Here is a 27,718-nt window from a genome sequence, read left to right as displayed (position 1 = left end):
ACATTGAGGGAGTATTATCATGTCAGTTCTCAGATGAGTGTTCTAAGTAGAGGTAAACTCTTTAATTCTTCTATTCTACCTTTTCAGCTTGACAATCTGCTTCAATCTTTCCAGCATGGACATAAGCAGTGTACTTTTAGATTACAGAAATACTTTCCAAATTCTCCCACATTAACACAGAAATTTGTACTTTCAATATGTAGGATGTCCTAACCATTACAGTGTCAAAACCATTATAATTCTTTTTTTTTTTTGGTAAATTAATTTGCTAACCTGAGGTTCTGAATTTCCAATCTATAAAACAAACGGTGGCATAGAGATTTAGAGATAAAATAAGTGGGGAAAAATACCATTTGTTCTCCAAAAAATTATATTTTCCACTTTGATCAGGAAAGCAAAAGGCATAAGACCTTTGTCTCCATAGCCTCACTGTAACTTTAGTTCAATGGGATTCCACGGAATATGGGAAGACTTATTAATCCCCCAAGGCCTGTAAACTGGCTATTTTTCCCTTCTTCAGCCTCTCTTGTAGGCGGGGTTCTTCATTTTCTAAAATCCTCTTAAGAGCTGAGGCAGTGGAATTTTAGGCTTCAGACTTAATAAAGGAATTCTTTTCCCTTGGGTATGCAGCACTGGGAAGAGGTATAAGAAAGTTCAAATCCAAAATGAATAGAATAATTTCACATCTTTTTTTATTATTATCCAGTTTAGGTGACTAGAGAACACTGACAGTTAAGTCAATAGCATGGCATCAATACAAAAATAAGCATATTTCAGATATTGAGGTGTATACTAGCTCACTAATGATATTTTAATTTAAAATGACAGTTTACTTCCATACTGCCAAACTGTATTGAAAAGATTTATTTATACACCTAATGAACCATAACATAGAGAGCTGTATAGGAGTATATTACTCTGTGGAGCTCCTATGAGTTCCGCATCCCTATTTAATTTTTACTGTACTGAATGGTAATTAATTCTGGACATTTACTTTGACAGCTTTCTGTCAGGCAGCCAGGTGTAATCTACAGAATACACAGAAAAGCTACAACATTGAGATTCATACCACTCTACATGTAAAACATTACAGCAGAAAACATTAAAAACCTATCTGATTTATGATTGAAAAGGCAAGAATATGGACTGTTTTTTTCCATGGACTTATGCCTAGATTAAACTGATTTGGACACATAAATGGCAGGGGCTTTATTAGGCAGATCCAAGAAAATGCAAGGCTTTAAGAGGCTCAAGTTCAGTGGCTATCATTCTGTGCTTGAAGTTAGCTGACCATGTAAAATTGCAAGCACAGTTAATTACCAAAAGTAGCAAAATTCTTATTTGGCTATCTGGTTAATGCTTAGTCATTGGCTATTAACTACTAGATTTTCAATATACAATTTCCCTTCCTTAATATGCCTAGTAGCTATATAAATTATATCTCAAAGGAACTTGCAACGTGCCTATATACATTATCGCGACATTTCACTGCAAAGAAGGCTCAATAAATGTATACAGCTGCATTATTTCCTCTTCAGAAAATCTGGCCTAATTTATATGATCATTGCCCAACTCCCTGCTCGAAGCTTCCATCAGATGGCTCCATCAGGGCAGGAAGCTTGAATTTGTCTCAGTGGTGATGTAAAATTTTTCAGTCTGGGAACGCTGATTTAACACCTCTGCTTGAGGCCACGATTCTCAGCATGAAAAGTCTGTGCCCCTGGGCTGTTATCTATGACTCTTTTCTGTCCTCCCAACATAAATTCAGCCATACGCTCCCCTCCTAGCTGCTAGTTTCCATTTCTAGTCTCATACAGAGATTCAAGGCTTTCATTGTAACAATGCTCTCTAATACTATTTGAATGATTCCCCAATGATTTCCAGGACAAAGTGTACTGTGTACCTGCTTTCAGGGCTTCTCCGTCTCAGCCACACCAAAGCATCTGCTGCATGGCCCAGGACAGGGCCCTCACAGAGGTCACAGATCCCTCCTTGCAAATTCTTAATGTATCTTTGGCTGAGAATTGTCTACTAAGCCATAACAGTGCCTATTAACATATAATTCAGCAATTTATTTTGGGAAGCCTTGTCAGTTTACTATTTCACCACAGTCAACTTCTGCAGCTGAAATAAAGATCAGGGTTTCAATAAGTAAAGGATTACAAACAATCCTTAAACTGCCTTTTTTCTCATGAGCTTATAACCTATAACAAGAGCTTACAGATAAGAGAGACAATTGTGAGTTAAGCTTGTAGCACGTGCCTTAGGCCAGCAGCCATCTAAATGTTTCTTTTTGGCTAGCCCTCTAACACACTGGTTCTTGTCTTTCAGGAGCCCTGAAAGAAGCAGATCCTGAGAAAGGAGTTAAGGGAGACATTAGTAAATAGTAACGTAAGAAATCAGTTCAATGAAAGAGAGGAGTAACCAGATAGGATGAACACTTAAACAATCAGGCACAGGCTTAAGATCAACCTCCCTGATGAAACGGGAGGTGATGAGAGACTAACTCCATGCAGTCAGGAGCATGGAATAGGAGAATGAGAATTTGCATGGAAGATCTGAAGATTCAGACAAGAAGTTTGAACTCACTAGGATTGGAGTTGGTGGAAGTTCAAGAAAAGAGTGGGATGATCACAAGTTACGTGACAGGCATTATTATGTTGCAGTTTGTTCCCTTTGGGGAAAAAAAATTTGCTTTTTTTGAACTGGATTGGCGACTCTGGTTTGTGGGACCACAAGTATGAAGGGCACATCAAGCTAATGATAAGAGTGTTTTTCTTCCTCTCACATTCCCCCTTCAACCTTCTAAAAAATAAGTCTATCAAAACTGCAGGAAATTAATACTAATTTATATACACTTTCCAGCTGAAATCATCTGCTGAATATGTGTGATTAGAAACACCGTTGTTTTAATACATTAGATTTGTAGGGGTAATTTTCATTATGACACATCTCAGTCCAAATTCACTAAAGCCAGTTAGACACAGTCTACCTAAAGATGGAGCAGATAAATATACTTCCTGAGGCAGGGAAGATTCCTGTTAGAAATGAGTAAAGCAGAAATGATCATAAGCATTAATGCAACTCCTAAAACAACAAAAAAATATTTCCTCAAATATTTACAGTCCACTCCTCTGAAATGACTGGGAGTTATCCAGGACCAGCCAGGGTCAGAACTTTGGTTCTACTGACTTTAAGCACTATGCAGTTTCTAAGTTTGGTTAAATTTAGTTTATGTCTGAATTTGGAAACAACGGAGGCTAGGGGAATTTCACTTTCAGAGTTCTGGTCAGACTTGGCTCACTTAATCCTTTAATTGGATGTTGAACTTTCTAAGTATAAAAACAGAAACTGTACATGCTTCTCATATAGGAACATATGGGAAAAATAATGTGTGTATAAAATTGATAAAAATCGGGGGACTTAGCTTTAGAAAATAATTTTAAAGTATAGAAAAATTGTTCAGAAAGAGTTTTGTTCACTTTTTTAGTAGAAAATAGAATCCAGAAATATTTAGCTATATTATTTTATGCTAACATAGATGATACAGCTGACAACATTTAATGAGTTTCCCAATATTTATTTCAAAGTAGTGCTTTACAGCTTGAAATGAATACCAGTGCTGGCAGGTGTCAAGACTCAATAGCAATTTACTTTCAGAGTAATGATGCAAATTACACACTTGAATTCTACAAAGAAAAGAACAGCAGTAAAATATGTAGTGACAGTACTATGAAGTTTGTAAGAAGTGTGACGGATCGGCTTCCTGATATATCTGGTTTACCCAGCACAACAAAATCTTTGTGCCTAGCACTGAATGCAGAGTGTACTTAAATTTAGCTATGGGATTGAACATTGTAATAGCTTAATAGCTCACTATGTTTCTTCCTATTTCCAGATCCTAAATATTTTGCTCTGATTCAGCATTTCTCTACATTCTTTTTACTAAATTGAATGCTGAATAGGAAATCTTCCAACCCCAGCACAAGTTCATTCACTCCCAAAACGATACAACAGAAATCAGTAAAATAGATAATTCCCTTAGTTATTTTATAGCAATGTTAAGAGAAAGTTAAAGACTTATTTAAGACTAAAAACGAGTACAAAAGTTAGAAGTCTGTATCATTATTAACAGATTTTTCAATATAAAACAAGAATTAGTTGGATTTGTATTTGAAAAGTAATTATATAAATACTTGCTCTGAAAAAGCAGCAAGTCTATACAAGTTATTTGAAATTTGTAAAAAGGTGCTACTAACCCTAAACAAAAATAGAAAACACAGACGTAATAAAATTAAAATCCCATGACAGCTAGGGAAGATCAATAAGTGAATTCAGACATATAAAATCTTCTCCATAGACAGAGAGAATTTTCAGCATTTCAGACCAGTAAGGTAACTGCCTTGCATAAACGCTCAGGTTAGTGGAAAGGAAAATATAGACTACAATCCAGCAAAGATTTAAAACACATGCTTAACTTCATGCACCTAAATACTCCCATTAACGTGAAGTTAAGCATGTGTGCATGTCTTTGTAGGATCATACTCAAGTGATATCCCTTTGATGAATGTTTCTTCCTGTGTTAGCAGGGAACGGTGTTTGATCAGGCCAGCATGGGGTTAAGCGCCCTTTATCTTTCACCTCTCCACTTAGAGGATTCTACTATGTTGGTGGGGGTGAGGATGAGGATGAGAGAAGCAGCATCCAGCCCTGGAGGTATACATTTCAAATTCTGGTTATTTTAAGAGGAGTTTCTAACACAGCTGAAACTGAAGGTCTAATTGTAGGATTTGTACCTGGCAGGTTCTTGAGCTGCTTTGGCTTGCAGACAAATTCCTGATCAAAATGAAACTTTAGATTTTTTTTCATAAATTATATCTAGTGATTAATATGGAAGTAGCTCTGCCACTCTCCAGATTAATCTTGTTGTGCTAACATACCAATCATTTTATTTTCCATTCCTCTCCAACTATGATAAGAGGCCCATTTTTGTATATACCCATACAATTTTTTTGCAGTTTGGATCTTAATTGCCACAGCAGTGATTGCAAAATAGCTGCATAATATATCACACTGAACAACTGCGAGCCTAAGCTGAGACCTAATTATACATTTCTGGCTTAAAGTTTCTTCAGGCATGTTCACTACAGTAAGACTAGTACAACTGTCTCCGTGACGGGAGAAGGGTGCCACAATAGACAACAAAGTTTTGTGCAGAATAAAAACAAGAACGCAGGGAACTGTGTTTCCTTCGATAGTGTAACTTCCAATTGCTTAAGGCCTTTCATAGTGTAATTCTAGAGGCTCTTTACAAACACAGTAATCATACCTAATAAACGCATTACAATGTGGGCATTCTTGGATGCATTTTCCACTCAGTTAAACCAACACAAAGACAGATTCTGTCATTTGCCTAAGCAGCCACTAATTTAGCAATAGGCAGGAATGGATCCTCCAAGTTCCTATTCTCATTGTAGAAGTAGTTAAAGACGTTGGATTTTTTCCCACCATTTTTATTGAAAATATATTTTGTTACACTTCCTCCAAACAGAAGTTTATAACTGCATATAACTACTGCATTATGGACTACCCTAGAAAGACACATAACTTGACTGTATATGCCACAAGGACGTAACCACACAGGCTTCCTAAAATGAAAAAGAATTCAAAACATATGAAGTATATCAGGAGAGAATATAGAAGAGAATTTAACAAAAGGACAAAAGGAATCCACCCCAGATCTTTTGGTGAAGAAAACCAACTGAGGTTTATTAATGGCCACAAATATTCAGTGGCTGTGAAAAATGTTGTCAAAAGCTAAACTGATCCAGAATAGAAACAGAACAGAAAGCTGAGAAGTTGTGTGAAAAAATATTTATTATTCTTTTTCTTAAACACTGTTTTAATATTCCATATACTGATCTAGCAAAAAGTAGATTTGGATGTATTTAAATAAGGAATTGTATTAAAACTAACAACTGACTCATACATCACTTCAGTTGTAGCATCCCTGAATTACAGTTTGTGATGGCTTTGCATATTCCTAATTTTACAGCTAACACCCCTTCCAGTTTTTATTATCACATCGTTATTCCCATTCTTCCTTCATGATGTTATGGTGCATAAAAAATATGTGACTAGAAAATGGCAGCCTTTCATACTTCAATCCCCTGACTTCCCCTGGGGGAGTGGATTACTGCATCATAATACTGGTATCTGTTAGTTAATGCTGTGGGCTTCACTCAACTTCAAAGCAAAGATATTAAAGGCTCGTTTTCCACTACAAGGCAGGTGTATTTTTATTAGCTCTTTTTCAAAATTGCTATGACTTCACTTGTGGATATCCCGCCAACAGCCATTATTGAAAGCTGGACTATAATTGCTAAGGAACATGCAATGTCTGAAGCACTAAACCAGTGTTACTGCAATCCTCCAACAATTGACTGAAACCAAGTGTTACACCATTAAAGCTGAATTACAACACACCCATGGCGTGTTTTCCATGTGTGCTATTTTAAACAATAGTAGAGAAAAACCTGGCTATAAATTCACAGATCCGCAATTTGTTCAAAATTCATGAACAATGAGGGCTGTCTGACAGGCTCTGTTGGCTCTATGTTAGTCAGAAATGTCACGCACCATAATTAAATGTCTGTTTGGCTTTTATTGGAGATGGAAATGCTAGCTTTAGTTATAAATTTAAACAACCTGTCACATGGGGAGACTCCACATTTGTATCATTTAGGAAAGTTTAGCAATTGTAATTGCTCCAGGAAAGACAAATAAACTAATGGAAACTGTTCTATTTCTTAATTGGCTTTGCATCGGAAAAAAATAAGCTAACGTGGTTATGGTATAGCTTTCATCTGGTTTGGACCTAGTTCTTCGCTTTGGTAAAGTTAGTGCACCAGTACTTTCCATTGCTGTTGCTTAATTTTCACACAGAAATTAACTGAAGACTACGGTGATCACAGCTTCTAGGTTAAGAGAAGATGCCATTGACAAGTGGCAACAAAATACCATCAGTCTTCCAGAAAAATGTTTAGTTCAATTCAGCGCAGTTCACCCTAATGTTGTCCAAGTGGAAATATTTTGCCGTCACACTGGTATGCAGAGACTATTATAGTTTAAGCAAATCCTGCGATTTTTCTACTCAGCTTCAGAAATTTTACAGTGCCCAGATTCCAGTGGAAAATATTTGATCACTCATATGCTTGGATAGAAATTTGTCACCTGGAATAGAAATCAGGGTAAACCTGCCAGCATCCTTATGCAGACAGGCTCTGCAAATATATACTAGGCAAGATCTCTGCCAAATAACTTGTGTCTGGCCAATACCACCTTTCAAATAGTCTGTGAATACCAGTTGCCAATAAAGATTCATTATACCATGTATAGGTAAATATTATTTTAGCTTTTGCATCTACAGTTTTAAGCTTACACAGTAGCAATTCATTTGCTCTCCACATACTACCTGTCTGCGAGTTTCTGTGCAGTAGCCAATCACAATATTCACACTTCTCACTAGCACCTAAACAATATTCTTCTTTTCCTTAAAATAGATCACTGTCAGATACAAACATTTCCAAGTTATGTTTTTCACTAACACACAAAGTACGTTCTATGGCTATTTTAAATAGTAATATCACATGCAAAACTTCACAGTAGATGTTATAATCATCTAAGACTTTTCCTGCTGCACTGCTTTTCAAGAAGCTAATCATTTCAGCTGGGTTCTATAATCTATTGAAATGTAAGTCAATGAATAATGTCTTCTACTTCTGAAAATATATGCATATATTAAATTAATGCAAAAAATAATACTATCTCTATATTTCTCAGAGTGAAACCTTAGAGCCATTCCCTCAGGCATGGTAGATCCTCCAGAATAGTCCCAAATCATGCACTGGGTTACAGTTGTTAAAAAAATAAAAACATTTTAGAAGGGAGTGTGCACCACTTTCACCATAACTGTCTGCCTGTACATCTTCATTCTCTCTTGTTTAGAAAAAGCCCACCAACTCAGATTATCTCTCACTTCGGAATGCTATTTACTTTTTCAAAATTGCACCAAACTCGCTGTTGTGAAACTTCTCGAGCAGTTGTTGTGTTGATTTAATTTTCACTTTATTTTTACCACTATTTTCACCTATTAGAACTACATGGGAACAATCCAGTGAACAGCTATTAACATTTGATTCCTAGAAACATGTGATAGCAATATAATTTAGCAATTTTTTTTTTCATAACATTTTCCCATTTACCTGACAAATCAGGTTGCTTTCTCTTCTCCTTCCTTTCCTTTTATTACATGCTTTCACACAACTTCATCACTTTATTTTTCCTCACCTCTTCCCACCATGAAGTCTTCCAGTGTCCTAATGTCTCACTAGCACTTCAGTTATTTGAAGCTCTCTCCTGAAACCTTTCTTTATTGTTGCTTATATATTACTTCAGATTTTCTATGGGATTTGTTCTTTCCTTCTTTCTGGAAAAGTTTGTAAATACTAAGGTTTAATTTAGAGGAATAAAATATATTATTTTATCTCTCTTTTTTCATATGAAGAGAGCTAATAAACAAAGTTTTGCCCAGACTAAAAGCAGGTATCTATATGTTCTTGTGTGCACCAGCCAGGACAAATAATGGCAAAGATTTAACTCCTTTTTAGCACCCTGATCTCTAATTCTTCTGGCTATTGATTTGTCACAAGCATTGTTTACTGCATTCTCAACACTACTTCAATTTATTCCTGCTTTTGCAGAAGACATTGGTGGCTGAAAAATTGCTATACCACAGATGAACTTTCAGTCAATTCTCTCCGACAATAGTAAAGTCTGCTTGTAGTATTAGAGTACTCTATTGCAGCACGACCAGGGATCACATTTGGTCTCAGTTGCCAGACAATTTCATTTTCATGTGCTCAAAAAAACCAAAAAGTCTCACCACTATGAACTCAGCAAGGATACATCTATTCATCTGTTGTATATTTGAACATTTTTCTTTAAATAAAAGATATTTCTATCTTTTTTTCTTTTATTCACAAGATCCATTGTGTAGATCTTGTATAAATAAAGTTTATTTTATGCCATTATGTAGGGCTCAGTAGATACATCAAGTTTTTAGGCCATCATGCACAGCTCAGATACATCAAGTTTTTATGCAAGCTCTGTCCTTGTTCTGCTTTGTCCTCCTCTAGGTATTATTACCCCCAGCACAAATTCTATCATCTCTATGCAGATCCCACTCTCTTCTCCAAGTCTTGTCCCCCTCCCCCCTCCAACGAAATTGCAGCCTTCCCAATATTATTGTGTGTCTGATTGTCAGCTTAGGTTAAATATAGTTTAAATTATTTATCTCCTCTCTTTCCAACTAAATTTTGCCTCCTTCTTTCCCTATAATTCTAGATATCATCATCACTGTTTATGTATCATCTTCAATTGCCATCTCTCCTGAGATTCCCCATATCCACATGCACAGATTCTTTCCTAACGACATACCTGAGTTAATTAGTTTTATTCATTCATGCATCTAGGATTCTCATCCAGGCCCTCGTCTTCTCATATCTCCAATACGGCAATTCTCTCTGCCAAAAACTTTATACCTCACTGATGTCCACCCAGAATGCTACTGAAATAAATGGGTGTCTTAGACTGTCCCTTTGGCAATGTCATTCCTCTCTATGTACATTTCCTTTGGTTCCCTTTTCAAAAGTAAGCTAATTTTCAACTTTTGAAGGATCTTTTCAGCATATCTCTCTTTTCCCTTAGCTAATTCTGTTAGCTCCCATTATCAACATGCTCAATTTTCATAGAAATGCTTTGTGATTTCTCCTCCAATGGCCCTAATGCTTGTCCACATTCGTCTGCTGCCTTTTATCTCATGTTTACACTGTATGTGCCTGGGAGCAGGACTACCATTTTGTTCTGGGACTTGACAGTACCTTGAACAACTGTTAGAATATCTGAATGCCAACTAGTTTGACTTCAGAGTTAATAAAGGAAATACATACTCTTAAGCAGCAACATTGCAAACAGTGATTGTAGTGACAAAGTATTTCGGTACTTGCAGTCCAGCCTCTCATTAGCGCATTAAAATACTGATTTGCTGCTGTAGAGTGAATGGACAGCAAGGTGCTTCAGGACCTCCTTAATACAGCAAAGGTCAAAAACACCCAGATGTTAACAATGAGATCCCTAAAGCACTAAATAAACAGTTGAAAAGTATTTTCCTCTCTAAATATTTTGGATCAGAAATAATATCAATTTTCATATTTGGAAAGTATTTTTTTAAACCAGATTGGCCAGAAGAATATTTTAAAGCTGTTTTTCTTAGCATGTAATAACACCTGTAAGGTGATTATAATTGTTTGCGTTAATGGGGGGATTTACTTACATTGATGACTCCACAGTTTTTCTCAATTATCTTAACAGTGAGAGCAAAACAAAACAGGAAAACAACTCACTAAATTACCAAATTTCATCTAATAACAAGCCAATCTATTCTTCTGTTCAGCAACATACTTCAAAGTGCATATTCAACCAGAATTTTTCAATTTTTTAGCTCCCATTAAAATAAAACAACGAGGTGTTTCATGCATTTCATGTAATGCTAAGTGTTATTTTTAAGCCAAGCAGTATGAAAATGCTGGATGAGAATGAGCTCCAGAAAGCTGGCATTCCTTAAAAATTACTGTACATGAATAGTTACACATGCATAATTATATAATTACACTTGATGGCAGCAATAGCACATAGAGAAGACTATTAATAGCATGCAAAATCTGCAGAAATCTCATGAAGATGAATATCCTTTGAAAGTATGAAAAGGTGGCACTTGGTGCAGAATATATTTTAGTTTTACATTTCAGCATGACAATTACCATGAAAGAAAGGATCAAAGTCAAATGGCACAGCTGGCAGCTTGAGAATAATTTAAGAGGTGTACTGGCAATAGCTTTTTGGTTTCAGTAAGATGGACTGCATTAACTGTAATAGGGAAACGATGGTGGAGAAAAGTCATATAGTACTCTTGCCTGGCACTAGTACAACGTTAGCTGAACCTGCAGTTTTGATGACTTCATACAAATTTTAAGGGAGAAAACTTCTGCTAATGAGTATGAACAATAGCAATGTCTCCTCTGCAGTTTGGGACAAAACAACAACTCAACATCACATTTAGGCTTAAGTCACTGATTCAGGAACTCATGAGCACTGGGGAAATAAGATTAGCATGTGCTTTAGTATATCCAACCATGGCTCCTCAACCTTGTCCCCAAACTACAAAGAGATAATCTGTCTGCAAGAACATGACTAAATACTTTAGAAACCAGGGCAGCTGGGCTGGAAGGATGTAATATAAGCTATGCAGATAATGCTGTATAAACCCAAGGCTCTTGTCTCATTTCCCACTCTCCCTGTAAAGTTTGAATTTTACAGTATTGCAGGGGTGGGATCACAGAAGCAACTTCTTATCATTCAGTTCCTTTACAAGGAAGTAATAAAAAGAGTTTGGGAGAATGTACAGATCCTCCCTACTTTCCATCCTTACCCTAACTCTCTCCCAGATCATTATGGGTACCCTTTGGACCAGCTGTGCCCTGCATGGACCAGAGGGAGCCTGTCCTGTCTGCCTTCCCCCCATGCCGTTTCTTTCCACTCCACTTTTAACCTGGCTAATATTTGAATATGCATACTCTGTCTAACAAAGAATAATGTTGCATTTGATAATACACTTTACAGTCACCATTTTCCAAGCCTCCCCCCCAAAGACGACCACACCTTGGACTGGAGGCAGAAGTGTGACGTGTCTTAACTGACTTTTCCTTCAAACAGCTAGACATTCAGCAGAAGACCTACCTTTATTTGTTTTACAAGGTATTAAGCATAGCTTCAGTTTCTTAGCAATTAAGCTACAACATGGTTCCCTTTCAACCACAATTTTCCAAAGATGATTTGCATTCTAAATACTCTAAGCCAAGAGGCAAACATTTGTCCACACACAAACAGTTTTGAAAATCAGAATCTCTGCTGCCAAATGTATTATGGGTTCTCTGAAATTACTGGCATATATGCCCAAATATGCACAGTCTAACACATGCAGATTTTACAGTTGCAATATGGTTTTGTGTAGAATTTAACAGTACGGATTACTGCACATTACAAAGCAAAATAAAATCATGAAGACCATGTAATTTGATCTACACAAAGATCAAAATAAAACAGCAGAGTACATAAAGTAGTTGGTTGGGCAGATTTTATGTGGACTGTCCAGGAAAAATGGACTAGTTTTGGTTGCATGCTGCTTTCACAGCTATTATTTTTGTTAGTTTTGCAATCTGATGCTTTTGATTTTTATTTGATGCTAATAAGTTCTGAAAGCCACAGAGTTTACAAAGCCAAAAAAATAAACCTGGATCCACTAAAGATCCTGTTTTCCTCTTAACTCTCCACTAGCCAGGAGTGGAGCTGTCAGTTTTACATCACTGGAAGGCGCAGATTTGATTAATCTAGTGGATTGAGACTTTTTATAAGAACTTGGCAGAAATTAGTGAATACTTAGGTGATAAATAGTCCAATAAGATACTCAAAAATATCAAGTTAAGATGGCATCAATTTATATAAAAATTAAGGCTATAAAACTATATTTGTTCTATCACTGTTCTTAATCAGAGTAACACTGTATAAATTGACATTACAGTGGGAAATAAAGTTATATAAGAATATACCGTGCTATTATTGAAACTTGTTTCTTGTTCTTTGATAGAATTCATTGATAGCTATGCACCACATATACACGTAAAACAGAGACTTTTTTTTCCCCCCACATAGATGAACCCAGCTCTCCTTCAAGCTATGAAATGGTTTTCTAAGATCTTCATGGAGCCTCTACTGAAAAGTTCTTACTCTAAAATTATCTCTTTCAAGTGAGCTACCTTTGAGTAATGTATAATGACAGAAAAAATCAGGATGTGAAAAAGCTGATCTGAATCTCAGGCCCTAATATTCTACCAGTACCAAGGACTGTGTTAAAAATTGACAGTGTTTGCTTTTTTAATATCCAATTTCCCTCTACTAATGGAAAGCTGCTTACTTCCAACAAGCCCCTGCCATATAGCCATATAGCCACTCAGAGAAAACACTAATCTCTCTCTACTCTTGGAAGTAGAAATTGGACAATCTTATCAAGCAATTTATTTATTGAAATGTGTCATTTCAAGATTAATGAACTTACTGCAAGTTCTTTTGATTTTATTTTAAATGGAGAACTTTGAATGAGATGTTTTTGTTTCAGGCAACACCTTCTTCTGGCATTTGACTGATATTATTTTGTAATGGTGGAGAAAAAACCAACATGTTTTTGGTTTGGGTTTTTTTGTAGGTTTTGTTTTATTTTGATTTGGTTACTGAAACAGAAAATAAAGTTTTCCTACAGCTGTCTCTATTACTTGAGTCAATGGAGCAGAGCACATTGAGTAATGCCAGTTTGAGCATTCCAACAGAGCTGTGAATCTTTACTGACCAATTCAAATATTCGGCACATTGATGGGACAAAATATGTTCACTACTGTGTAGTTACCGACAGAAGGCCGTAAAATGGTATGAACAAGTCTGTCTGGAGCATAATAGATTTGATCAGAAATCTTGGCCGAGGATTCAAATACACAATTGTTAAAACTGGTTAAAATTGTTCTTTTTGGAAATTTCCCATGAGTAATTTTTTTTTCTTTTTCTTTTTCAAGTTTTTAAATGAATTCCTCTATGTAAGTCCTCATATTAATTCTCTTCATTTTCTTTTATTATCTTTTCCTTTTTCACACACAGAGAGAAAAAAGCAAAAGTAATAAAAGGGAGGAGAAGGAGAAAGGAAGAGGAGAGGGAGAAAGGAAGAGGAGAGGGAGAAAGGAAAAGTTAAAAACTGGACCCTTTTATTTAGAAAAGTCTCAAATATTTTTCACTGTTTTTTAAAATAAAAACTTATAAAAGCATATGCCATTTTTTGTCAGCCAACTGCACATTTTAGACTTCTATTCAGAGGGCATGGCAAATTCTAGCCAGTTATAAACTAATTTTTAAAATTTATGAAGCTGTTTTCAGTTGTTGATATCTTCGTAACACATTTTTTGGTCTGATTTACAAGTCTGACAGTTGAATTCCTGCTTTTTACACTTTTTATGGTCTGGGGATGCATTTTAACAAGGCCCAGATAACCTCAGAAGCTAATTACCATCCATACATGTAGTATGGAGGATACATTTGGAATGGACTCGGTTTGGGCCAACACTTTCATTAAAAGCAAAGATGACCCAACAAGATATTAGAATTAGACTCCTGAACGCATCTCGTACTGTGCTAGAACATACTCAGCTGAAGACAACAGAGAACTTAAAAAAATATGTATACTTGAAACCCCCAGTTTTCTAAATAAGGCAACTGTTTAATAGGCTTCACTTGAAAGTCAGGAATAAGAAAAGACTAGGAATTTAACTAGGAGGATGGCAGCTCTATTCACTGCTTACACAGTGCACAGAAGTGAGGTAGGCCCTTTATGAATGCACAAAGGCAGGTATCTGCCCTAAGATGTTATAATGTAACTATGCTGTTGGCCAACAGAGGAAAATCGAGATAGGTATTGAGACACGTAGATCTAAACCAGTTCAGTTAATGGCCAGATTCTGTTTCTTAACATCCTCCTTAACTGCCACTTTTAGCTGTTTCCTAATATCTGACTGTTCTTTGTAGTCAACTTACATGAAGCCAACAAGAAGAGAAATAAATATATCTAGAGATTTATAGTCATATGAAGATGTGCAATGAATTCAGGTAATAGCGAAGGACAAAATATAGCATCCTTTTCTCCATAAAATCTAAAATGTTCCAAATAAACCAGGCATTTTCAACTGTGTATTAGCTTCCAATCAGCAAAATAAACAACCTATTCCAGGCATTTCATGGGCTCCACATGAAGATAAACCAAACTAATTCTGTCAGGACAGATGTGATCATTCCCAGACTCCATAGGGGGTTGCTGCATTATTCTGCCTTAGTTTCAAGTGATAACTAGAGGTTTACATGTACTTTTTTCCCATAACACAAATTTCCAACTTTTAAACATACAAAGTGTTTTGTGTGTTCTGCATTTGGGAATCAGTTGTTAAACATAGCATTTGCTAATCTTCTTTCATCAGGCAATTTTTATTTGGCTTTGGCAGGAGAAGGAAATTTTAAAACATTCTCTTTGCCTTGCATAATACCCAAATATAAAAATAAATATAGCATTGTTGCTTTCTCTATATTCCCTGCCTCTAAACATCATAGAAAACAGAACTCATACAAAGGAATGATCTAACAAGACAGCAATAAAAAAATAAATCACAGCACAGATAATGGTTTGATTTTATCTTACTGATCTATTGCCCACTTCAGACAAGAGGCACTGATTGGTTAAAATTTAGAATGCAATTGCCCAGATGTCATGAACTAGTTTTCAGTCTCTGTGGTTATTTCAGGTGCTGCTAGTAGAAAAACAGAGGCTCAACTTTTACTGTGCTTTTCCTTCTTTGTTGTTCATAAGAAGCTTCTGAAAAAAGAGACTGTGCAAGAGATTATTTTTTTAATCATCAATTCTAATAAAATATATTCTAGAATATTTTGAGTTAATTTCTGCTTTCCTAAATACAGGTATTGATTTGGCTTTCCAGTGGCCTATGTTACAGTCTGATTCAGCCATTCTATTCCAGAAATGCTAAGTTTTCACAGCTGCCATGTTCTGCTCACTGTTACAGAAGTGGGAATGGACATTTATGGGAAGAAGAATCTTGTACCTCCATCTCCCTTGCAAGACATATAAGTTGGGTCACGCTGGACTGCATATCTTTTTTACATTTGGGTTTTCTCTATTTAAATCTTGTGAGACAAAAATATCCAAAATGCTTTAAGTACTAGGCTGGTTCTTTGTGGTCACCTTGTATCTGCCAAACCCTGGTTTATTCCACATCAGAAATAGCTAGCTTAATTAAAGCTGTCGTCTCCTAAAAGCTAATTCAATCCCTCTGCCTGTCATGTTGAGGATAAAATTCAAACTAAGACATCTGCCTTCATGGTCTTGGGAACACAGGCACAGCTCTCCTCTCTTTAGGGTTAGAACAATTCCCACCTGCCAAATGCAATAGTTTTGGTGGCACACTATCTTATTTTGGAAAAAAGTCTACTAATTTTGCATATTGGGTTGTCCTAATAAACACTTACACACAGGTGAGCTTGATAGGCTAGAGACAGCTACGCGACAGAGCACACACACACACGGGCCATGCACGGTGGGGCTGGAAGGCTCCCCGCGCCGGGGTGCTCAGCATGGTTGGGGGACACCATCTGACAGATGCAGAAGGTATCTTATCTTCTGCTCCTCCCCACACCATGTGCATGGATGGGAAATCTCAGCAAGTAAGCCAGTGTCTTTCATTCAGGACGCAGCAATCACATCTTACCCTTGCCTTTGACTCTTAGAGATTGCAATGTGCTTTACACTGCTCTATACTTTTAATCAACTTTGAACGTAAAATATAGGAGTGTAAACTGATCAGTAAGCACTGGGTCTGTCAAGAATAGCAAACACGAGTATGCTCCAACTGCCTTTGCATCTCCTCTGCAGAATCCAAACAGCTCGGGGTCTGTCTGTACACCTTCCTCTCGCTCTAGTGTATGCCATCCCTGCTTGTGTTGTGATGCAGAGGTGCCTCTGTGCTTACACAGATGACTAATACTGCAAACAAGGCATTCTCTGAGCACTCCTTCACTGGAAGTACCTTTTAGCTCTTTAAAGGGAGAAAAAAAAAATTAAAAATTACTCTACAGATAGTTTTCCTAACTACTACCACTGCAGAAGAAATCCAGGTATGAAACAAATATATACATTTGTGCATTAACCAAAAAAAAGTCAGTTAATACTCTAATACTGGAACTGCAATTACACAGACAGAAACATCTACCCATGTGGAGTATCTCAGTTGTCACCAGGGATTAATATCAGTGAAGCAATTCACTGGTAAGGAGATTTCTATTATTATCCATGTGTTATTATGATGTAGAAAAGAATGTAGTTTGATGGGGTTTGTAGCATTACTGGTTTTTAAAAAAATTATGCTTTGACTTATGAACCAAACCAGTCTGCAAAGCAAATTAGTAACAATGTGTGTGAAATGGCACAGTTTCATTTTTACAAAGATGCCCTCAGATGTATAACTGAACATTAATAACTTCAATTGGCATGGTGGTTATCTTTAAAATGCAAACGTTGCATACAGATACAAGCCAATCACTAACTGCTTTGGGCTAAGAAGGGTCAGAAAATAAACTTTACAACTATCAATGTGAGTGTTGACAGAACAAAACGCAAAATTTCAGACAGTATATGTGAATATGTATTTTCTATCTTCAGAGTACCATCTTTGCTTCATCTTTAACTGCATACTTCTGATTTCTATTAAGTATGACTACCTCCTTGTCTTGTCAAGCAATTAAAGTGACAAAAGTAATAGCAGATGCCTCTTTCGTAGTTAAAAATACAGCAAGCAGACCATAGCTTGCATTTTATTACAACCACTCCATACAGACTAATAATTGCAAGGTAATTGAAAAGATCCTGATAATAAACCACTAGTTTACTTTTTTTAGACAAAATAAATATATAACCCAATTCAGGCTTCATTTTAACGACACATTAGATGGTTTCCAACTTGTCTTGATTTTGGGGTTTTTTTATGATTGTAAATAAACCCTGGAAAATTCCTTCCCCCATTTTACCACCTGAAACTGCAGCTGTTGGCTTACACTATCAAAGCCTCGCAATTCCGAACTCACGTGCAAATCTCATCAAGTGCAGACACTTCTAATTGATTCCAGAAGTTTTTCTTTTGCTAAGATCAGCGGGCAGAAGAAGAATAATGAGCAGCTTTTAAGCAGAGGGGGGAGGGTGTTGAGCTTGGGGAGTGGAGATTTTAAAAGCTCCAGCTTGGCTGCTCTGCCAGAAATGCGGAGCAATTTTACGGTCAATTGGCCAGAGCATCTGGAACTATACATCATAGTCTTTAGTTGATGGTGGTGAAGCCGACTCTCAAACTGGCTAAGTCTAAAATCAGTAATGACTCTGCTGTCACACCTAAGTGGAAACTAACTTAATCTACTGCCAGATTTTACTGTGACTTTTTCTAAGGGGCATTATTCCCCTTAGGGCAGTTGTCAAGAATATTAAAAGTCCAGTCCCTGGGATACACTGCATGGTATAGTGGACTTTTCTGAATGAAGCTAACATAGAAAATACAGATTACAACCCGTGTTTGTTTAATTCCATGTGTGTTGACAAGGCTTTTTATCATAAGGCAGTAGAGTTTCCTTACATCCCCAGCTTCATTTCTAAAATACATTTCAAATACACCAGCCAATCTAGTTAGGGCACAGAGACTGCATAAATGCTGAGGTCGTAAATCATAGCACAGGGCATGGAGCTTTCACCTTAATGGAAACCAAATACGGGATATGCTGCTCTTTGAAATGTGGCACAGATGATCATAACGAGAGACCAAGAAAAAATGCTACAGAGCAGAAAACTATCGTTGATGTGGAAATAAGTTCTTATGAGTAAATGTTTGTTTTAAGTCAGTACTCATAAGTCAGTATTCCAACGCTGGTAAATTACACTAAGAAACAAGTGAGGTAACAGCAAGTCTTTGTATGATGAAAGGAGAAGTAAGTAGTGTGGCCATATATCACATTAAGAGGGACTGCTGTGGAACGCAGAATGCTGTGCAAATCAGTTCTTTAATAAAGAGATATTATATATTTTATCCAGACAAATTAGCTGACACACTCGTAAGAAATACCAGAATTGTCTCAAAGATCAGAGAAGCAGTCCATTTCATACAGAATACTGTCTCCAAAAGTTTTGGGAACAGATGCATCCACCAAGTTTAGATACTCTGGTGTTGTAAATAAACAATTTGACCACAACAAAGTTCATTTCTGCCTTCATTAGTTAAGGGCTGAATTATACCCTGCAGCACAAGATTTTATATATCTTCCAAAGTTGGTTATATTTCTGATGCACCACATGCCCACATAAAACAGAAAATAGTTAGTTATTTAAAATATCACACGTGTATACAACCTCTCTTCTTCTCTCTTTGCCCCAGTGAAAGTTGTCCTAGATTTTTATCCTTCCTACCTGTAAATTAATACATGCCTGCCAATGTTTTCATTGGCAGCTGCAGGAAGTTGCAGTGCAGGAGGAGTCTGGGTGGAGAGATTTAGTCTCAGATACAATGCCCTAGCTGAAACAAAGGTAAAAGATAAACAAGCACATCAAGACAGACATCTGTGTTTCCTCCTCCACCTTCCTCACGCCTAGCCCCTTAGTTTAAGAGTCTTTCTCAGTACTGAGTTGCAGCCACTATGAGAGTTGGTGAAAATATTTAAGACAAGAGTTCCAACAACATGTCAATGGCTCTCATTTCTACTTGCTCCTCATTAGTACTACTGTCAAATAACAGCCAGTGCTTGACCAAAATCAGCTCATGGAATATGCTGGCTGATGCCAAACCAGAGCAGTTGGATGGAAACACTTTGAAGAGAGGCACCATCATCACAGATTTATTTTTACATATCATGCCTGCTGAACTGCCACATAACTGAACACACAAGCAATGTTTTTTGCTGCCTCCAGGTGGTTAGGAGACTCCAGGCCCAGTCTGACAGAAAATGATTTGGCTTTAGCAATACACATGACCATCACATTACACAGGCATGAAGTAATCAGCCTAAAGAAAACTATCTAGTATAGGATGTGGCAGCATAGATCCTCAAGCAGAAACTCATTAGCTCCTCAGTTTGCTGTCTACAACCAGTCAAATATAATATCTCTGCCCATATCATCAAGGTTTTCAGTGACCTCCACCCAGGAAACAATTCTCAAAAGATCTAAAAATTTCCTCAAACATCACTTTTTTTTTCTTCCAAAAAAAGCAGAGCCTGCTTCTGTCACCTAACCATATTGAAATGTATACAGCACAAGGAACAGAAAATGCATGCTTTCTTGCTCCACAGCAAGTTGTGTGAACTCACTTATCTGAAGAAAAATCTTTGGCTGTGTAAGGCCAACCCAACTGGATGGGCAGCGAGGGTACGAGGCTGGAGACAGAGGGCAGGACTGCTCATCCTGCTGGAATTACAATCATTAGCTGCTTTTTTTCACACTCACCTGAGCTAATTTAATGGCAAAATGGGAAAGGCTCGCTCTTTGTTTCCTCTGCTCTTCTCTCTCACTGCTCCCCTAGTTGTATCCATTTCTTCTGTATTTTTCTCCTAGTTTTTACCCAGAAAGCCTTCCTCCCGTGCAGTAGTTCTGATAATTGTCAGACCTTTTTATGAGCCAAATGCAATCATTTGCAGTCTAAATCACCTATTTTTACTAGTTACACTACCCTGCAAATAGTACTGCAAGAATATTTACTTCTGAAATCTTATCTACTGGTTCTAAAATATTCATGAGAAATATGAATGTATGAAACATAGTCACAGAAAAAACAACATGTATAGACAGGAGTCACATACTTTTTCACTAATTATTCAACATGATGTATGGCAAAATCAGTCTTGCACTTATCTGCTGCAAAGGGCACCATTAACTTAAGAATGTTGGGACAGAATTATTTGTTAAATTCTGGACACACTGAGTAGTACCATCATACCTCTTGCAGTTTATTTTTCTTCATCCCTAAGTAAGTGTCCTGAAAGGCTTAATTTAGAGGCCCAAAAAAAAAAGTCAACAGAAAATCTTTTACATCATGTCATGCATTCATTCCTATTGCTCACGAATACTGGATTACTAAAGAATTGTTTATTTGGTAACACAAAATGATGAAGAGGTAAGGAGTGCATTATTTAAGTATAGTACAGATTATAAGTACTGAAAATATAACATTAAAAAGATCAAAGTCAGATAAATCTAGATGTATGTTAAAGATGGAATATGTACAAGGCAAACAGAAAGATTAAATAAATGGTTTAATTTACACATCTCAAAAATTGTAAGTGGATTTGAAGGAGAGACAGAGCAAAGGAAGTTGAAAAGCAAGGAGGTAAAAATTACTAAGACATATGTAGCAGAAATTAAAAAAAATTGCTTATGAGATAGATCTATGTTTATGGGCCTCACAAGATTTTTGAAGTTATCTACACTATTATACTAGGAAAGACAGATAACCTGTTTGAATTTTGAAAAGAAACAATTTTTAGGACAAATTTTAGACCTAATTTCTGATAAAACCTTTTATTTATTTATTTATTATGCTTTCTGGTATCTGCTGGTTCAAAATGATCAGGTCAATAATGACCAAAACCATTAATATTTGAAGACTTTTCAACACAAATTGACAAATCTCTGGCATTTTCTCTTTGCTTAGAATTTTTTGCTCTTAAATCCCATTATAACAATATTACCACCCATAAGAACATTCCTACCATGAATCCAGAAATTGTATAATGCATTGAGAGCACAAGAGCAAAACCCATGATGGTGGATCATTTCTATCAAAATGGGGGACCTTTTGAAGTTCATCACAAACATTGCAAAAGCTATTAATAACACAAACTTGCTGATTTATGATAAAATGTAAGTCTCTAGTTCTGATCTATTAGCATTATTCAGAAGCATTATCTATTCTAGTCTCACTGGGAGCACCTAGTCTTTCAGTATTTTCAAAGAAAAAGAAAAAAAGCGAGCAAAGGGCTCCTGTTTCTTGTTAAAAATGGACTACCTCGTCAGGGCCAAACAAAGGACTAAAAAAAGAGTGACAGAGAAGTATAATATAAAGGACAAAAAGAAAAACACCAGACACAAGAAAGGATAGGAAAGTACAGTAGGAAAGAACTAGAGATGACAAAGTTAATATTTTAATGACAGATACGTGTAAAGAACAGAATAAGAATAATTTCATTTTATTTTCTTCTTCATGACAGAATAGGAAGCTGTACAGTTCACTACAAGCAACAGAAACCAGAAATAACGATCTGATAATTTTACTTCTACTTTCTTCTTAGTAGGAGACACTTTTACACATGTACACGCACATACCAGCAAGGCAAGTACATGATTTTTTTTTTTTAGTTTAGAGTATATATCTTGACATATAATTCTCCACAAATTCAGTTAGAATACCCCAGTATCTCAAGTGTGAGAACTATATCTCAAGAGCTATAGAATTAATTGCCAAATTTTAGAATTCTTTGCTTCAAGCCTATATATTGTAGTAGGCTGCTCAGTAAATAATAAAAACATTTTCCAAATTATATTTAAGCAAGTAAAATCCTTAAAATATCTGTTGAGGTGTCTGGCAGACCCTTATCAAAGGAATTCAAGAACTGTTTGATTTATACATCAAAGTTTTGACAATATGAGATAAAATCAAAACAATTCTTGATTAGTGGCATTTATCTAGCTTTAAATATTGTCCAATAATTATCGTTTCCTACCCCAGGTAAAAAGACAAAAAACAAAACACCAAAAAGACCTACAGAAGCATAAGATATTTTTCCATTCTTGATCTCCTGGAAAAGCAGGAGAATCAGCACCACTACCAGAAACCTCCAATTAGGAAAGTTGCTATAAATTTTGCAGATGTTTCAGGTCAAAGGAACCATTTTGAACTCCACCAGTAACAGGCCTGAGTCTTGATCCCTACTGTTTTATTTCATTTTTTCTGGTTTTATGCCAAAAGGTAACTTTCTGATAACACTTCTACTAGTCTAGCAAACCGTTCATAAGCTTGCTGATAACCATCTTTGCTGGTAACCAGCACTAAATAGCCTGGAAATGTTATTCAGATCAGAATCATATTAATGATTCAGTGTTATTTAATTCAGATCATATTGAAGGATTAATTATGAAATATCAACTGCACTGAAAAAATAAAGGTGGATTGAAAAGCAAAAGTCACAAACAGGACAAAAATAAGTCTTAAGAACATGAAAGTGACCATACTTAATCAGACCAAAGGCCTATTTAGTCCAGTATCTTATCTTTGTCAATGGCTAAAAGTCTATTTTTGAGATACAGAACAAAAGTATAAGTACAGAACGAAATATTTGATATTTAAGACCCTTCCAGCCTCCAAACATTTTCAGATTTGCCCCATGAAAGGTGAGTTAATCAATTCAAATTAAGCAACATATCTCTGTTATTCCCTTCAAAACATATGGACACTAATATATTATTTTTGCAAGAACTGATAAATAGACACTTTCCTGACTTTTTTCAATGTAAATTGGCATCTCTGTAGCAAAACCCAATAATTTTCTTACAAGTTAATAGTAAAAAGTGAGAAAGAAAGAGATAAGAAAAAAAATCAATATTCTACTAAAATAGTATAATCAAAAATAAGGAAGCAAAATATAAATTTGTAGTGTTACTGTTTTTTCTAAAAAGATAAAAAATCCAGGGTAATTACCATAGACATTTCAAAATAAATGTCTTACCTCATATGCATAGCCCAAGGAAGAAAACTGACTCCTGAAGTAGCCAAATTTGTACACAGCTACAAAGACCAAGCAGCGGATGATTTCCAAAATTCCTGCTTTGGCCCTACAAATGGGAAGTAATTTAGATTAACGTCCAATCTTTTCTTCTTTGTTAACTTCAGTGAAAAAGAGAATGTAGAAATAGTCTGTGATGTCCTGCACTTACATCAAGTTATCTTTCTTAACCTTACAGTTAAGTTTTTATAGTATACATCTTATATGGACTTATAACTGAATTTGCTGGGGGGGAGAATACACATACTCACAAACTATATATGAACTCACACAAACGTAGGTGTATATATAGCTATTGTCTTTTGATCTCAAAAAGGACAACAGTAAAATTCTGAAAACTGCTACGAGTAGTTCAGAATCTTTTCATCAGTCTATTTCTGTAAATTCTTACTAATTCACATTATTAACTCCCTAAGTTATACACATCTCTGACATACTGACAGATTTTTACCTATCCTGAAATAAACTACTCAGTCCATACAACTGAAAGGTATTCCTTTCTGAAAACATAATGCACAGCAAGTGCAAAGTGGGACTGACACCTCAATCTCAAATGAAGCTTCTATTCCACATTTCTGTGGGCAGGGCAAAATAGTTTCTCTGTAAGAAACTGTAGCTGTTGCTTATTCTTCTGTAGGGTCACGGTGCCCATATGGACTACTTCCATAGTGTATGTCTCACCTGGCTGGTGTATTCAAGACCTATTTTGATTTGAATCTGTACTGATTAAATTTAGTCTTAGGTCTACACCATCCTTCACATGATTTTGAGTGTACTCTGAGCTACGTTCTGTGCTTTTCGTATATCATCATCATATCCAACACCTATGGCATGCTACACAGGACTAACACATTATTGCACTCTGAGCTTGAACAGCCTTGGGACAGCCTGCAGGTCTCACTGGCCTGCCAGTCTCCCAAAACCAGAGACGTGGACCCAACAAATGCAAGCATGGAGGGTGACATGAGTAGCCCATCCTGTAACTTTTCTGCAAGGGACAATACAGATATAGCTGCTAATTGCTATGGGCACACCTCTGGGTTTAGGTGCTGGCTATTCATGTATTATTTTCTAGTCAACAGACAGCAACGTATGTATCTGAGTGTATCTATATTTCTTTACCAATATAATTTCTGACACACTTGAGATTTCCATATAATGATAAATAATGCATAATGAAAGAAGAAAATAAAAAGCATGTTTTGTATCTTGCCTGTTCTCCATAAGTAGTCCAAAAGAGGTCAGGGACAGAATGATAAAGCCAATTCTCAGGAGAATAGTTCCCTGTGATAAGGTCTGTTAAAAAGTAGACAAAGAATTCATTTAGAGTAATTTTCTGAAGAGAAATTGAGTTTTAACAGAACAGTAGCTTCACCTTCCTCACCCAGTGATGTTAGTGTCTGCTTTTAAATTAATTTGTTACTTTAAATTTTACAACAAAAATATTTGCTCTGGATAGCACGCTTGTCTGGAGTGACCACCTTTATAGTTGTTTACTGAATGCTGTATTTCTAAAATAATGTTTAAGATATTCCCTTCTGCACTATGTGTTTTCCTGAAGTTACTTGATTCCCTTATGCCTTTACCCAAGAGGGAACAAACTTATTTCGAGATAAAAATCCCAGCAGCCCCGTTCTTTTTCTTCATCTTCTGTTACAAGGTCTTTACAATTGTCATTTATGAATCCCAATCAATGTCAAAAACAATACATTGGTGAGAATAAGAATTCACATGACATGACAATACAACCATATTTAAGAAGAAACAAAATTAATGTTGTCCCTTCATGACAACTTGACACTTGGTTCCCACTTCAGCAAAACTCTTCAGCTCATACCATTAACTTCAATCAGACTTGAAACACTTTTAAACATTAGCATGTGTGTTAGTACTTGGATGAATAGCAGCATGAGGATTTATGTCCTTAAAATTTACATTGAAATGATATAAACCAAACTCAGGAAAACAGAAATTATTTTCATTGTGAAGTTTGAATTTTTTCTTTTCATTTATTAAATATTTTTCGTATTCTACACAGCTGCCTTTGAAAATCAAATATTTAATCAGTTTTCTTGTTCCCTCCCTGACTTCCTTTCAAATATTAGTTTTGAAAAGCCTTTGTTTTTTCATTTAAAAAACAACAAAAAACCCAAAACAAAAGTAGTGGATCTTGCTGAGTTATAGGAGTCCTTTCTGGCTTCAACAGCAATAAGGTTTATGAACAGCATTTTGCACCTCAAGATTGCAGGCATTGGAAAAATAAAAATCTATGAATGTCTGCCCTGATTTCAATAAATCCCACTTGGTGACATGCCCACCTTCCTTCGGTGGTGGCCCCTACCCCTTGAAGAGATCTAAGGTAAGTATCTGTGAGCGTGGGAGGCCACAGGAGGATATTCTCAAGTTTTACAGCTGTGTGAACTTACAGTGCCCATGTTTGCAAAACACATCAAACCACACACTCAGGCTGGGTAGGTTTCTGTTGTTTTACTGAAGAATCACAAGCACCTACTTAGATATCCTTAACAAACAGTTATTGAACAAAGAAAACACAATCCCAGCAATGAGCGAGCTAAACAGCAGCCTCACCAGTTTACAAGCCAGAACACACTTCTCACAAACGACACCTGTCAAGCCACTCTGTTGCACGGATTTATACCAGGATAGATCAAACTCATTACTGCATTGCTACATTTCCAATCTGTTCCATCCCTCCTTGTGATAAACTTACAAAACCTCAGACTGAGGATTACCAGCATCATCCACTTATATATACTTATCCTTGAGAAAGGATATTCTTTACACTTTTCTTACGCTCTTACCCTGGGCATCTGCTATCGGCCACCACAGGAGACAGGATATTGAACCCTGAGGGGACTCAATGTAGGAGTTATGTGTTGAGACTCTTGCTTAAGTTAAGAAAGCAAAAAATGCTGGAATGGGCTTATAATCCTTTATCAAGGTTTGTATCACTTGGAATACATTTGCATATTCCAGATACAAGTTTTAAAATTTGTCCATTAAAGATTAAATTGAGGGTGCTCTTTTTGAAAACTTCAGTTTCTAGAATCTGAAAATCCCACCTCTATCCTAAGTTTAAAAGGCTTTCCGTTGTTAACATGAAGCAATTTATTTTGAAGTGACAAAATTTTTGGACAGAGCTTTTTTATAAAAATCAGGCACAGACTCTATTTAAGTTTAATAAAATTTGTAGTTCTTAAACTGCTCCACAGTAAGTTCAACTCCCACTTCAGCTTCCTGTAGAAACTGGGTTATACAAAAATTCAAGAAGTGAGCAAAGAAAAACATGATTTGGCACAGGCACAAGGGAATTCACCCATAAATTTCTTAGAAATGCTTTGATAAGTTTTTCAATGATTGTTACTTGTCAAATAAAGGAGTTTGCCAGGGAACTAGGACTGGAATTCAAGACTTTCTTCCTTAGAGACTGTCCTCACTTTTAAGTTGGAGAATTACACCTTTTTTTTAAACCTAGTCCTTCTGGCCAGTTGGGTCTGATTTTGCTTTGTGTTCCCAGTGCAATGCACTAGCTTCTACAGACTGCCTTAAAAATGTTCCCACAGTGGTAGGGCACTATTCTGAGAAAAAGAACATAAGGTTTTGTATCCTTCTTAGGGAGGAAAGAGAATTGAACATCAGATCCAAATTTCAAGCAAATCGTGTAATTGCTACATTACAATATATGGCTAAAATCACACTTTATGGAAAACGAACCTGCAATGGTTTTGAGAGAACAAATGTTAGTATTTGTCTTCAGGAAGAATCCAGCATTACCTGCTATGAATGAATAAGGGTGTCTCCAATTTCCAGTTTAAAAAAGCTGCATGACTTCACCTTTTTCTGCCCTCCCAGTGTTTCCGAGCTGGCTAGCATTACACAACCAGTCACCAAGTCCTAGGCATATGGGTTTCCTTGTGATTCCAGTTTCAGAAAACTGAGGTGCTGATTCATTCTACCTTTACTGAAGTGCCTAAAAAACTATTATTAACCTAAGCTTTCTCTGTAATCAGTGGAGAGAGAGCACTTTCTGAATCATTCTATTTCTTCCCATTAGCTAGACAGCAAGTCTAGAGGCTAAATTTGGTCCTTACGCTAAGAGTTGGATTTGAGGGGATGA

At 36.3% G+C, this 27,718-nt stretch overlaps 1 protein-coding gene across 1 annotated transcript in view; it reads right to left on the bottom strand.

The window, feature by feature from the left end:
- AGMO (alkylglycerol monooxygenase) overlaps window positions 1–27,718 on the bottom strand; it is a 193,178-nt gene that overhangs the window by 56,153 nt on the left and 109,307 nt on the right. The window contains exons 11-12 of the mRNA XM_072851470.1: window positions 24,794–24,876; window positions 23,524–23,629 (exon numbers count right to left, since the gene is read on the bottom strand). Coding sequence (XP_072707571.1) covers window positions 23,524–23,629; window positions 24,794–24,876 — 189 coding nt within the window. The remainder of the gene's footprint in view (window positions 1–23,523; window positions 23,630–24,793; window positions 24,877–27,718) is intronic.

Source organism: Ciconia boyciana, chromosome 2 (assembly GCF_034638445.1).
Source record: "Ciconia boyciana chromosome 2, ASM3463844v1, whole genome shotgun sequence".
In the NCBI taxonomy this organism is placed as follows: Eukaryota; Metazoa; Chordata; class Aves; order Ciconiiformes; family Ciconiidae; genus Ciconia; species Ciconia boyciana.
The sequence above is the reverse complement of the archived record's forward strand: the minus strand, read 5'-3'. Positions and strand labels throughout refer to the sequence as shown.